This window comes from Diadema setosum, chromosome 9 (assembly GCF_964275005.1).
Source record: "Diadema setosum chromosome 9, eeDiaSeto1, whole genome shotgun sequence".
Lineage (NCBI taxonomy): Eukaryota > Metazoa > Echinodermata > Echinoidea > Diadematoida > Diadematidae > Diadema > Diadema setosum.
In genome coordinates, this window is record NC_092693.1 from 6,885,487 (window position 1) to 6,899,783 (window position 14,297).

Below are 14,297 nucleotides of genomic sequence, written 5' to 3' on the forward strand. Positions count from 1 at the left end.
TATCTGCACACAATTTCATTTTTCAGAAGCATCCTGGCTCAGACTTGCATCATGCATTCCTTTTCTCTACTTTTTCTGGCAGAATACAGACAATAATGGTTTGAACTATTTCATGAAAGCTAACCTTCAAGAAAAGGACAAAACACTAACACACAAACACACATACACTCATAAACATAACACATCAATATACAATTGGATGCACATATGCAAAACTTTGGTGGACTCGATTCTCCAACCATCTATGAGTGACTGATTGAATTGACTTGCTGTATGTGACTGCTATTAAGAGTCATTGATGCTTGTAAGCAAGCAACAGTTTAATTTAATTTCCTTCTGAGTGACTAGGCAAGGAGGCTGAAGTGTCATGCTTATAAGCCAGTTCGTAATTAGCTCACATGCACATTGGTACAAATAATCTTTTTATTTTCTAGGTTGATTAGGCACTTCACTCATTTTAAAATTGACATAATGCATAAGCTTACCCCACTTAACAATTTACGAAATTCATGTTCACGCAAAAACTGAACTTGTGTAGACCAGGTAACCAGAATGGTCCATCCACTTGGGGGAAACACCCATTGCTTTGTCTTGCATTGCATGCTGTCACAAACTTTTTCTGTTAATCTTGTCAAAATACCAGGCCTGCTGTCAGGTAGATGCGCTGGCAAGCATCATCTACACAGATAATTGAGCAATCATTGCATCACAGATGCTTATATGTATCTCACTGAATTTAAAAACCATCATGCCTGTTGGTACAAATGACCTTTTTCTGCCCCTGTGCAGAGTGAAACAATGAACTGGCTTATTGGCACAACCGCTGCAGCCCAGGGAATCAAACTAGATACATCCGGACTTACTAAAGTCAGTGATCATATCCACTGAATTACAACAACTACATCATGGAGATCAATGACGAATCTTTGAGTCTGGATTACATATTTATAATTTTCACACATGGAAGACAAACAGAGCTGTACATTATAATTGTAAATGCCCAAAATATTTTATTTTTACATTTTCATCAACCACTAGAAATAGAATGTCATTACCACATACTCATTCATTCCATACTCGTCAACTCACACACAAAAATTGATAAAAACTTACAGATGAAATTAGGCAACATTGACATGAAGTATAACAGTCATGGAATTTCATGTTCTGCATATTTTGGCCAAACATAGCAGGCACCTAGCGTTTGATGTCATCCAAATTATCGTCATCATCATCATGTTACAATGCTCCAACTGCTTTGTAAAAGAAACTATCATGGAAGCCATATTTTATGTTGAGGATTCACCCACTAAAACACAACCCCCTTGAATGCCATCACAGCCGAGTCAAAACTAACTACAGTAATATGCTGCAACAGATATAGTGCGATGTCATATCAAAAAGAGAAATATTGTGAAATATTTTCACACAGGTGAATAGAAGACTTGAAAGGTGAGGACATCAGCAACTCATCCAATTTGTTAATGTTGTAACTCCTATCTTTGGAACATGAACATGTGCAAAATGGAACATTCATCACTTGTGTTCTTTACCACCACAATGTCTGACTTTTACTTCTACTTCTCGTAATACCGTTTGCCTTTTTTATTATTTTTCTGATTTTACTCTTTTCAATAAAGTCAAATGGACCATGAAGTTATATTCTTCGTAAGGCACAACTGACACAAAAGAAATATAGCGTTCACTGCAGACACACTCCAAAAACCTACTATTCTCCATGTATTCAAACTTGTGTCTGGGTGTCATAAAATCAGAATAAGGAGTTTTTGGCACAATTTCCCTCTATACACTTCCAGTAGAAAGTGATTTCTGAAAGCTAGTAAATTCAGACTACAGATAGGGGATTTTGGCACAAAACACACTAGTTAACCCGTTGAGGAAGAACTGATTTTTCTATAACACGCATTTCCCGTAGACACCTGCCTTAGTATACTAGGGACTAGTCATCAACAGGTTAAGAGGAGGATTGACAACCATACCAAAATTCTTGCAGATTAATTTGTCTTAGACTTTGTATCAAGCAGGTTTTTGGTTTGTTTTGATTTAAGAGCAAATATATTTAATTAAAAAAAAAAAATTATTCGGTCTCTTTATATCATTTGGGGTTATTTCCGTATCCAGAAATGATGACATTTTGAAACAAAAGTAAAATTTCATTCCTGCCCAACAGCTTTTTGATTATCAAACTCTAATGACTACGAAGCCTGTGTAATGCTTCTTGAAACTGCCAAAACAGTTAAGGGAAACTCTGTATAACAAGCTCACTCAAATCAAGATACCACTCACTAATGAGGGGATTTATCGGATCTATTTTTGTTTGTGTGAAAACTTACAGCAGAATGGCCTTGTTGTAACAAGCTGGGCTACAATGAGATGAAGGTTTTATCAAAGACATTTTCTCAGCATCAGAACAAAGAAAAGCACAGCGATCTGATACGATACAAGGTTTCATTTCCTGACTCTGTGACCACTGCAAAAATTATGTAAACAAATTTAATTTACGATATTCAGTGTAATACAGTCTTCCTTATTCATACAATAGGCAGCTTTAGATTTTGACGCGCGGACGTTTGACCCGACGCTTGCTCTGGACGTTCTCCTCTCCCTGTGTCGTGTGGAAAAGTAGCTTTAGATTACGCTGGGACGCAACGTATGAAAAATAAAATCGCGCCCCCATATGATCAGTGCATGAAGAAGCTCTCTACGTCGCAAACTGTGCGGACGTGAAAATAGCCCAGTACGCGTAGTGAAAAACTCAGGCGACGCAAGCTAAAAATAGATTGACTTTACGTGCGCTACTGCGCAAGCTCAGAACATGTTTTTTTCCTTTGAACGTCCGCGCGTCTAAAATCTAAAGCTCCCTACTCTATGCCACTCAGCACTTGTACTAACAGGTGTGCATGATACGTGTACATGTACATGTATAGGTACAAAATAAACTGTGAGTTCACAAGGACCCACACATGTACAAGAAATGAGGCAAGTGCATCAATCCCCGAAATTCCCTGGTTCTACAAGAAGAAGCAACTATAAGTAATGTAGTAAGCAAATATCCAGTATGTCGTCTATTGCATGGGCAAATGAGAGATTATACCCCTACATGCATGGGGCTACCCTGGGTAAAGAAAAATAAATAAATAAATAAATAAATGCATAAATTAGGATTTACAAAAGTTTTCTGCATTGGCAAGTCTTATACATATGAGCTAAAGAGCTTTTAACCTCAAACCATTTTTCTCTTTCTTCAGTTTCATTTTATGAATGATTCCTCATTCATTCTCAATAACATGACACACATACTGACACAATATCGAGAGAAAGACTGCACAAGTAGTTGGACTATATATAAGGCACATGCCTCCATGCCCATGGTCTGTTTTTCATGTACGCTTATAGCAAGGAACTGGATATAACAAGAAAAACTGAGCGTCCAAACGGGCCTCACTGTAAACAAGGTTTCAATGCAACAACAGATTACAATTCAACAGAGAGAACTCCATACATGTGACAGCACCAAATTTGAGTAAATTTGGCTGTACTGTAGATAAAGGCGGGACTCCTCAACATCATTGCTGTTGATATATGTCTGTCAACGGAACAATCCACTGTTTGGCAGAGGTTGATTGAATGAAACTTCTCCATCGACTCCAGTCCCTAAGTTGACAGTATCATGACCATGCAGCTGTGTTGAAAGAGAAAAAGAGAGAGAAAAAAAACAACAACAAACAAACATGAAAATACTGTCAGTGATATCCTACTCTTGATTTTGAGTGCTATTAAAACTACACATGGCAAAAAAAAACAAAACCAAAAGAAAAAACAAGCAAAAGAAAAATTATGAATACGTTTCAGCCAAATCTGGTACAGAGTGTGCTAGAAAATAACAAATTCTCGAGAATTCATTTGAAATACCTTTCTGCAAATACAGTCAAACCTGTCTATAGTGGCCACCCAAGGGAGACCAAAAAAGTGGCCTTTATAGACAGGTGGCGCTATAGACAGGGTCCTTAACATGGCTTTTCTCTCTGAGGGAACTGTTTTTATTGGCTGTATACAGCAGGTGGCCGCTAGAGATGAAGTGGCCGCTAAGGCAGGTTTGACTGAACTGGTCTGCACCTAAAATCAATCGTAAGATGGATGGATATGCACAATACAGATTACTTTGAAGCTTTGATGACAGAACATGTACTTTTTCTTTGGACACTGTGTGTCATGACATAAATTCACAATCATTCAGGATATCTCAATGGTGAATACTATATGACTCCACATGGGTAGTTGCTGTATGAGTGGAGCTTACATCACCATATAAAACATAATGCTGCAGTCTGATAAACTCCTTTTTGAAAACGATCTCAACAAACAGGGGATCAAAATCCTACTTTTCCCAAGAAAGCACAACAGACTCTGGTTATTCAGAGCAAACTTACATTGTACAATTCCACTGAGACTAGCTGAAGATTGTGCCTTAATAATAAACACACTACAAACATTTTCTGCAGACCATACATGCAATTGATAAAAGGCATTTTCTCTATGCGAATTTTCTCTATGCGTGTACCTCTAACTTCTGTAGTCGCACATAACATGGTGAAAACTTATGCCCTCCCGTGAGGATAGCTTTTGGACTATGCACTGATTTTGTCGGTGAGGTTGAACTACGTGTACTCCTTCCCTTGCCATAATCCCGCCGAAATCGACCAGACCGCCTGCGGGACACACGGGACTGCGAGAGAAGATGAAAAACCGCAAAGGGATACAGTCACAAGTTATTAGCCGCATTCACACATACAAAATGGCAGGATAACCATCGCGATCCATTTCTCCAGATTTTTTGCAAGCATTCACATGAACAGAAATATCCTGCTAATTGGCACACACAGTGCATTTCAGTGTGTGCGCTTCTCTTCGCTCTCGTGCTTGTGCATCACAGTTGTGTGATGAGCACACTGTCCTTTTGTGCACACACTGTTATGATATGCACTTTGAATAATGAGATATAAAATCTTAAGATTATTTGGTCAAGCATTCACACTGTCACACAAGGCGAATTATTGGGATAATGTAGAAATAAGTACAAGATTTCTTGGGATTTACATCACAATAATTGGTGGGATTTTTGTGTCTACACAGGCAAAATTCTCGAGATTTTGAATCGCGATGCAAATCTTGAGATCTGTATTCCATTAATTTGTGTACGTGTGAATCCCACTAGTGCTTCTGTATCTCTTCTATTGCAGCATACTTGTTCTGCATGTATTCCATTACAGAGCTGCAGTGCACAATGCCTGACACAATTTTGACATTCCAACAGCTACAATTAGATGATTATATTAATTCAAATAACAAAGTCAGAGTGAAAGCATATAGAAAATACATATCAGGATCAATTTTTGTTTGGAAATGGGATAAGATAACTTGCATCTGATACTTGCTCTGGAGGGGGGAGGGTGGGGACCACATATTTTGCAGTCAAGTAAAAAAAAAAAAAAAAAAAAAAAAAAAAAGGTATAAAAACAGTAACAGGGTATAGCACTTCTATGTAAAAGGTGGTCCATGCCAATAGATGGTTATAATTTTGAGCACTTATCCAGGCTTTGCAACTGATTGACAAAATTGCCCTATATCGATGTAAATAAGCACTGAATTGATCAGTGTCTCAGTAGTAGCCATGATAAAAAAATCATGGGCAAACATACTTGAGCAGGATTTGAACCTACAACCTCCTGATCTCCGGACAGGTGTCATCTCCACTAGACCACCGAGCTTCTGCCCAAAAGAAAGTGGTGGTTCTAATCCTTGTTGCATGATGCGGGTACTGCGTAATTATATAAATTCATGAAATTCTTCTGTCAAGAAACACTGATTAATTCAGTGCTTGTCTATGTCGATGTAGGACAATTTGTCAATCAGTTGCAATGAAAAAATCTCAACAGAAGAATTTCATGAATTTGAATTATCCAGGCTTTCTTTGACATTTCCATCGTCCTTCATGTAAGATCTGGGAAACATCTTCATTAAAAAAAAAAAAAAAAAAAAAAAAAAAATCTGATATCACATACAGGTGAGGGACAGAGACAGAGAGAGAGAAAGAGACGGCAAACTTGTTTGATTGTCCAAATGTGTGCAATATTAAAGGGATAAGTGAAAGTGACATTTGAGGGTATGGTGAACTCACAGATGACGTGAAATTATAGTTTGAGTCTGTGTCAGAATCCATGGGTACCCACTCTTCATCCCCTGACGTATCTCCTGTATGGCTTCCTGCATTGTGTGCACGAATGGAAGCATGAAAACAATTTTGATAGAAAAAAAAACTACCTTCACATATCTCAGTCATAAATGGAGGGAATCTTTCCTTTTCATACAGAATTAAAGCTAGTTGAATCATCTTTGTATTTTTCTTTACACTGTTGAGTGTTCACAACTGTGGCATCCAGCATTCTAGTCTTCTTATCCAGCAATGATGACGCAGAGATTAAATAAAGACTTTAAACTTTTAAACTTTTGACCAGATTGTCTGATTTTCCTCAAACTTCACCATTGTCTTCTTCTACTACATTGTATTTCTACATCCACAGAATCCACCATATTTCATATTCTTCATATTTCATTTATTGTTTCTACATGGAACAAATTAACAAATCACTTTAATAAGAAAAGATACAAGTTAATCTATCATTCAACACATGGCTGTTACACTCTGTGCATGAAAGAATATCAATACAACAGAGAAATACATAGAAATTCAAATATGTACATTGTACAGCGCACATTCTTCTTTAACATCGACATGACTTTGTATGCCTACATGTTAGTATAATTTACAAGATGATCATAAAGTAGTGGCTGCACACACACACACACACACCCATCCACACAAAAAGGATGAGATTAAAACTCACCCTCATATAGAGCATAATTAGGAAGTTCTTCACTGGAACCCTCGCTTCCTCCCTCCCCATCATCTCCGGGCTCTGAGATCTGCTCATCTACACACTCCATGTATGTTTCGTCACTATCTTCTTCTATGATGATGATGTCCTCTTCGAAAGATTCCTGTCTTTCTATTTTATCTCCTTTCATTTCCTCTGCAAAAACTCCATTATTGGCCCGAGCATCGATCTTTCCACCAAGAACATTATTTGGTCGCTCAACCTCCGTATCCTGATCTCTTTCCTCCCCCTTCTCCTTATCATCCTCCTCATCCTCTCCCCCTTCCTCCAGTGTTCTGTCTGGAATTAAATCATAGTCACCGTCACTTGCAGCATACTTGGGAAGTTCTTCACTGACAGCCTCACTTTTGCCGTCCCTGTCCTCTTCAGGCTCTGAGATCTGCTCATCTAAACACTCCATGTACGTATCATCAGCATCTTCTTCTGTACTGCATCCTTCGAGGACAATGTTGTGTTCCAAACATTCCTTTGCTCCCATTTCTTTTGGAAAAACTCCATTACTGACCTGAGCATCAATCGCTCTACCAAGAACATCATTTAGTCTCTCAACCTGATTTCTTTGCTCCTCCTCCTCAGCATCTTTTTCTTCCTCCTCGTCCTCCTCCCCCTGATCCTGTGTTCTGTCTGTGATGTTTGTTGGTTTCTCCGGCACTCCATTCCACACTTCTTGCAGCAGTGACAGAAGTTGTTCTTCTGTGGGTCTGCCAGTCAAACAAAACAGTACCAACTTCCCGTAAAATCCATCCAGAGTACCTCCTGAGATGTCTTGTGGGCTATCGTCGTCTAATCCCAGCGTTTCATTGCAGGCAGAAAGCTGTACATAATCAAAAAACTTGAAAGATTTGCTTGCACGGCAAAAGACCATTTCATAACATTCGCTTAACATAGTTTAGTGCAGACTTCTGAACATCCATGTTTTCCAAAAGAATAGAAAAGAATAGTCAACTCGATATTGATACAAACAAGGTGATATATGTGACCATAACCTGAGTTCAATTCACAGTCTTTTCAAAATGGGTTTGAGCCTGACCTTGAAAATTCAGCAAATATAGCTCCATTGCCTTACTCCAATTCAATTCATGTCCTCTACCTTTTTTCAAAGAGTTCTGTCTACATCTTCTTTCTAGAGCATGCAATGTCATACACTGGGGAAAATCTAGTACATTCACAACATTTTTTAAAGATGCTTCTCCTCTTTTGTAGGGGATTTGCAAAGTCCAGAGAGTTCATCACTCCATTCGTATCAGTTAAACATATCAAAGCTAAAACAGGGTTCTCAGAAGGGCTCAAAATTCTTCTCCCACCATCTGGAATTTGCTTTGAATACAGCAAAAGAGTCTACAAAGAAACTTACAATGTACCTGGCTGACATGATTTGCCAGGATGATGAGTTGTTTTGGAGTATTTTGAGATCAAAAGCATTGAATAACTTTAATTGTAGTGCAAGACTTCTATTCCAGAAGAGCCCTCCCCATTCAGCATTGTGGGTAGGTAAAACATAACATGACAATTGATTGTACCCTAACAATTGTATGTTCTGACAAGCTCCGGCCACACAATTCACTCTGGTAGATCGGTGATCACTGATGTGGCCCGATTTGTCGATTAGCAGTCATAAAAAGTAATAATTATGTAGCAACTACAATCACGTATCATATGCTCTGGATTGTCATACTTCTGGTGAACATTCTTGGCTAGTATAGTTGTATTTCACATTTTTCATCATTACACAACTGCAACTGTCTTATTACAGCATTATTTCACATATTATTTCTAATGCATATGTGCACATTTTAGAGCAAAATTCAACAGTTCTGCAGGCACAGGAAACTATGTTTTCACTTCGATATTAAAGGGGATGGCTAGTAACTGATCAGTGGGAATGCTGGGGGATGATTGTTCTAATCCTTGTGGGATTCATTTAAGAGTATATTATATATCTATTGTTGTGTGAAAATGTGGGCCGATTGTTAACGGCCCGTTAACGATTACCCCGACACTGTACAGGCATGCTAACCTGGAAACATTGAATTGCACATTACTTGAATATGAGACCATTCTGAAGCAAATAAATTTCACACAACAATAGATATATAATGTCCTCTTAAATGAATCCCACAAGGATTGGAACAATCATCCCCCAGCATTCCCATTGATTCCCACTGATCAGTTACTAGCCATCCCCTTTAAACAAATGTCAATCTGTTGATTATGCATACAGTGTTACCTCATCAATCTTTGTACTGGGCAGCTGCTTGTTGACATCCACAACATATTTTCCAAGCCTCTCTACGGTCTCCTGCATTCCGTCATCCACCACGTTAAAATCATCTTTCAGTCTGGCATCCACGGCCATCAAAAGCTTTTGTCTGGCCTGATCCCTTAACGCTCTTCTGCGCGGCAGTGCGTCATGCTGCTCCAGTGACAGACCACAGCAGTCGGGTGCAGCAGAACGCGTTGACAACAATCACACAAAGAGACGGGGTTGGCGGGAAGAAATACATTGGGAAAAGGCTTTAGATAACAGGAGAGCCACTGTTACAAATTTTACCCCTGAAAATTAACAACAAAGGAAAATAAAAATAGCTGAACATACCAAAACACCAACAGAGGGCAACTCTGGTTGTGCACTACTTCCCTGTGATAACAACTTTACTGTTGAATCAACTGCATCAATAGATAAACCAGTAGCAGATTCATGTTGGAGGCATTTGTTCCTGTAATTCAATGTATGCAAATTACCTTTGACATCCTTGCACATTGTATGCCTCATTCGCAATATCGCAATCCATTCATCAACGTACATATGATCATGTCAATTGGCAAACCTTATTACGTGTTGTTTGAAGGTTTGCATGGTGAAGTAAATGAGGGAGAAATATTTTGCTGTGACACCATGTGTATGTAGTCCTTAACCGGATCGTTGTTTGGCAGAAGAGCCTAGAAAGAGAAAAATTGAAGAGGGAAGCGACATATGGGGTTGTAGGGAGGGCAAAAAGTGAATAGTGGGGGACAGTAATGAGCTAGAAGTTGAAGTTGCACTAGTGGAGACGGTAGAGAAAGGAACAGAGAGAGTGGTAAGGAAGAATAGTGTGAGAATCAAGTAAGATGTTCGGACATCGTAAGGAGAAAGGTGAAATAGAAGGGAAGAGGAAGAGGGAGGAGTTGAATGTTGGAAAATCATAAAGATAGGAGAGAGAAGTGAAGATTCATGAAACCAAGAGAAGAACGAAGTCGGTGAACAATGTGGACTATGGAATGCGGAATCAATGGAGAAAGGACGAATAATCCCGTGAAGGAAAGGTAAGATAAGAGAGAGATAAGAGAGATAAGACTATGTTGAGAGAAGGGAGAGAGACAGAGAGGGTGGGGGGGGGGGTAGGAGAAAACAAAGAAAAGAAGAAGAAAAAGAAAAATTGAAATTCAAGAAGCAAAGGAGAGGGGGCTTGGGTGGATCCTAGAAATAAATGCTGCAGAGGAGAGAAAAAAAAAAACACCTTATTATGGTTTCAGAGATATTATGTGAGTCCAAAACCATGTAGTATCATATGTGTCATTCAAAAACATTCAAGTATTAGCACATTATATGGACTTGAAAATGCTTCATGCTAATCTAATTTGAATGACACTATACATTGTACTGAAAAGGAATCAAGAGAGAGGAAAAAAAAAGTGAAAGAGAGCATGCACAACATGTCTCATTTCCAATCATCAGGATATTCCTTTATGGCATGAATCAGCTTACTCGGAAAACTGGTAACTTTCAAAGTTTAATATACATTTCTCAAAGCATTCAACATGTTATGTCAAAGAATGACAGCAACATTGGTATCTTGTGACACTAACCTCCATACTTGGAAAGTATTCATTGATAACTGCATAGGCCTCAGCAGAGTCCGCACAGTCCTTGATTTTCCTCATGACAATCTGCAAAGAATACATGCAGCATCCATTGCATTGGGTTATAGGGACAAGTTCAAAATCATATTTTGCACATAAAGTATATATATGCATGGCTCAACATGCGCAGTGCCCCGAAGTATGCTAAACATGTTTGTCTGTTCTGTCCCATGGTTGCTTAGCAGCCATGTACAGCAAATCATTATACAAATACTTGGCAGTTATCCAAAGTCAAAAAAAAAAAAGAGAAAGTCTGGCCCTGCAGGACTGAAAGGACACTAGTACTGGCTAAAAACTCAGCTTTCACAATGCATTACACATTCAATGAGTCAGGTTTTGATATTTAAATCTGATGCTGTTATCATCTTTCAGCCTTTATATTATCTTCATGGCATATCATTCCTTGAATATATTTCTCATTCAATTTTTGAGCTGTAAAAAGAAACCCTGCATCTCTCATAATTTGGAAGCCTTCACTGAATTTACCACACATACTGTTTGGATTTGGGTATACATCTTCAAAGACTCTCTACACTTCTTTATTGTTTTTGACGGATACACATTATGCACTTTGTCCCATTTCTTTTATTCTATGCAACCTACTATGTAAGCAAATCCTGCTGCCAGGCAAATGCAGATTGGAAATGCTGGTAATTGTTTTGTAGTTCATATGTAGATTTCAATCTAGTGTGTAGGAGCAGACAGACATTCAAACAAGACAGGTGTAAACAAAGTACCCCATCAACTTAAAAAAAAAAAAAAAAAAAGAATCAAGATTTAAATATTCTTGGACTTTTAAATTTGGACCAAGGTTTAGTCACGTTTCAAAATAAAAAGCATGGTGTTCTTGTGTGTGAGCAATTTATCAAGATTTTTTTTTTTCTTCAGATGAATCATTGTGTCTTTTTCTTCTCCAGTTTTCTGTAACATAATCATGGTTGCTTGGTGAAGGGTCACGATCACAGGACAGTCTTTCCAGTCTTTTCTAAAAATCCGACACAACTATAGATGCTGGTGTTGTGGAAGGAGTATCCTCATACTGCCATAGCCAACAAATGATCTTGAAATGAAAACCCAAACTCTAAATTTGGTTAGATGATGAGCATCAATTTTGTGACTTCACTGCCTGATTTCTAATTTTCTGGAGCTACTATGTCCACTGCCATTCACTGCCATTTCCAAATGATTTTAGTTGCAACTGAATTAAATCATGATCAGAACCTGTGGTACACACGGACCTACCCTTCTCTTCAGCTCCACCAGTATCTTGGCACATCGCAGAGGTTGAAATTCCTTCTCGAATTTGGTCTTGATCATCTTGATGACATACTTCAGGATGAGGATGGCTCGGTGAAACTGTTCAACGTCATTCCTGCTGATGATGACAGTGGCCGTGGCCAGGAGAAGTCTGGTAGAATGCAGACTGGGTACTTTGAAACAATCCACGCCTCTTCTCTTTACAAATTCTGAGAAAAGAAAAATAAAAAAAGGATATGAAGCAACATGGTATGCTATCAATCATAAAAGGATTTATCACTCTGTACAATACAATATAAAAATTGATGTGTCTAAACATACTGTAGCAAAAAGTTTTACTGTAACTCCTGCACAAAGGTGAAGTAATATCTATATCATCTATATATATATATATATATTTGTATGTATAAGTATTATATGATCTATTTATAAATATGTTTAGCATCCCCGTCCACTTCCTTTTTGAGGCTGTCTCCCTTTTTCATCTTCTTCTTGGGATTGAAAAAAACAAACAAACGAAAAAACAAAGAAAATTACATCTGTATGATCATTTCCCCCCCCCCCCAAAAAAAAAAAAAAAAAATTATTCCAAAGGAAAAGATTACACTAGATAATATTTCATCCTCCTGCATCACCTTTTTCATTTGTGGCATCCATTGAAAAATACGAAAATAAAGGCTGGCGGCCATCTCAGAAAATAGTTCTGCTGGCTGTTTTGGAAAGTGTGTCAGACAACCATCTTGCAAGAAAAAAAAAGACAAGGAACCTCCCTCCTTTTTATGTAGAGGCAGGATGATAAACATAATTGTTTCTTTGCTGCTGTTGTTTTTTCCTATTTTGCCTAATGGCAAGTAGCATCTTGAAAAGGGGCAGAGAGAGGCCAAATACAGTAGCTGGCAAAGCTGCAAGGGCAGCAGGAATCATAAGGGCAGGATGGAGTATGTACGCATCGATGAGCTAATGGAAAACTGGTCAGGGAAAGCTAGGGTGGCATGGAAATTCTCTGGGGTTACCACAAGTCTGTACAAGGCATAGCAACTTCACAGGTTCAACAACCAGATATTTCCTTTTTTCCTTTCAAGCTCACGGGAGCAATATTTGGTGTACAAGAAAACAATGACTGGTTCATAGTTATGATTGCTTCATACCTGTTCCATTTACTACAGAAACAACACATAAAGAAAGAACACACACATGCACACACAAACACATTTTCATTTCTGAATGGTGGTAGTTATCAGGCCGGCTGTAGGCTACTTCTTGAAATGTGCATAATACACCCATCTCACTCTTCCTGTCTCTTGTTCTTCAGTGCATGTATTTTGCAGATTACCACTTGATGACTGCTTTGAGTTTGACATTTATTTTTCACTCTCACAAAGAGGTCTGATACTTTGCTACTCTTCTTTCCATCTTTTTTTATCAATTCCGCAAAACAAGGCTTGATATATATGAGCACACTAAATTTAATAAAGTACACAACTTTCAATATTCAAATATTTGTATGCTTTCTTCCAGTCTTCAAAATCATATCCTGAGCATCCTCTTTAAAAAACCATATCTCTGCTTAACCCCAGGGCGCTGTAACCAGGTAACCCCACACATACATGGTGGCCGGGGTCGCTGGTGCGGTTAATCTCTGCTAGAAACTTGACATGTGGGTCTAGAGAAATGTGGAGGTAAACTTCCTCAAGTTCCTGTCCTACTTACTAGTCCCAAGCGGAATTTTTGGAATGGATCAAGACAAGGTAAATTTAAATCTAAACAGATCACCAACATTAAATTAATTCACCTAGGAACCTACGGTAAATTTACAACTAGTACTGTAGTAGACGCCTGGAGCTAGATGTAGATTCTATAATCTAGTAAATTTATCTACAAGTACAAAGTAGAATTCTAGATTAAAATATACTTTTAATTTATAGATACAACTTTTTTTACAAAGTACCTTCTTTAAAATATTAAACCAAGCACCTCCCTGAAACCCACTCTAACCTAGAGTGACATTTTTCTTTACACACACACGATATCGGACGGGTGGGACTGGGCTGTGTTTGCACGATCAACCAAGAGGGAGGGGTAACATTCGGGGCTTGACCTACCTATAAGAATGGATGTCATATTGTACTTGGCAGCGTGATCCAAAATACACTTTTCAACTTC

At 38.3% G+C, this 14,297-nt stretch overlaps 1 protein-coding gene across 1 annotated transcript; it reads right to left on the reverse strand.

The window, feature by feature from the left end:
• Positions 1 to 261: 261 nt before the first annotated feature.
• Positions 262 to 14,287, reverse strand: LOC140232606 (uncharacterized). The gene is made up of 8 exons (XM_072312704.1): positions 14,237 to 14,287; positions 12,120 to 12,343; positions 10,824 to 10,904; positions 9,205 to 9,390; positions 6,927 to 7,791; positions 6,200 to 6,285; positions 4,583 to 4,747; positions 262 to 3,703 (listed from the first exon to the last, which is right to left on the reverse strand). Exons 1-8 carry the CDS (start codon positions 14,253 to 14,255, stop codon positions 3,611 to 3,613), a joined length of 1,719 nt encoding a protein of 572 aa, XP_072168805.1. The 5' UTR covers positions 14,256 to 14,287; the 3' UTR covers positions 262 to 3,610.
• Between the last annotated feature and the right edge of the window lie 10 nt (positions 14,288 to 14,297).

Excerpts from the sequence above, each read along its gene's own strand:
- LOC140232606 (XM_072312704.1), bottom strand. Across the intron at positions 7,792-9,204 it reads CCAGTACAAAGATTGATGAG|CTTTCTGCCTGCAATGAAAC; the intron begins GTAACACTGTAT and ends GATTATGTACAG. Across the intron at positions 3,704-4,582 it reads TGCGACTACAGAAGTTAGAG|CTGCATGGTCATGATACTGT; the intron begins GTACACGCATAG and ends CTTTCAACACAG.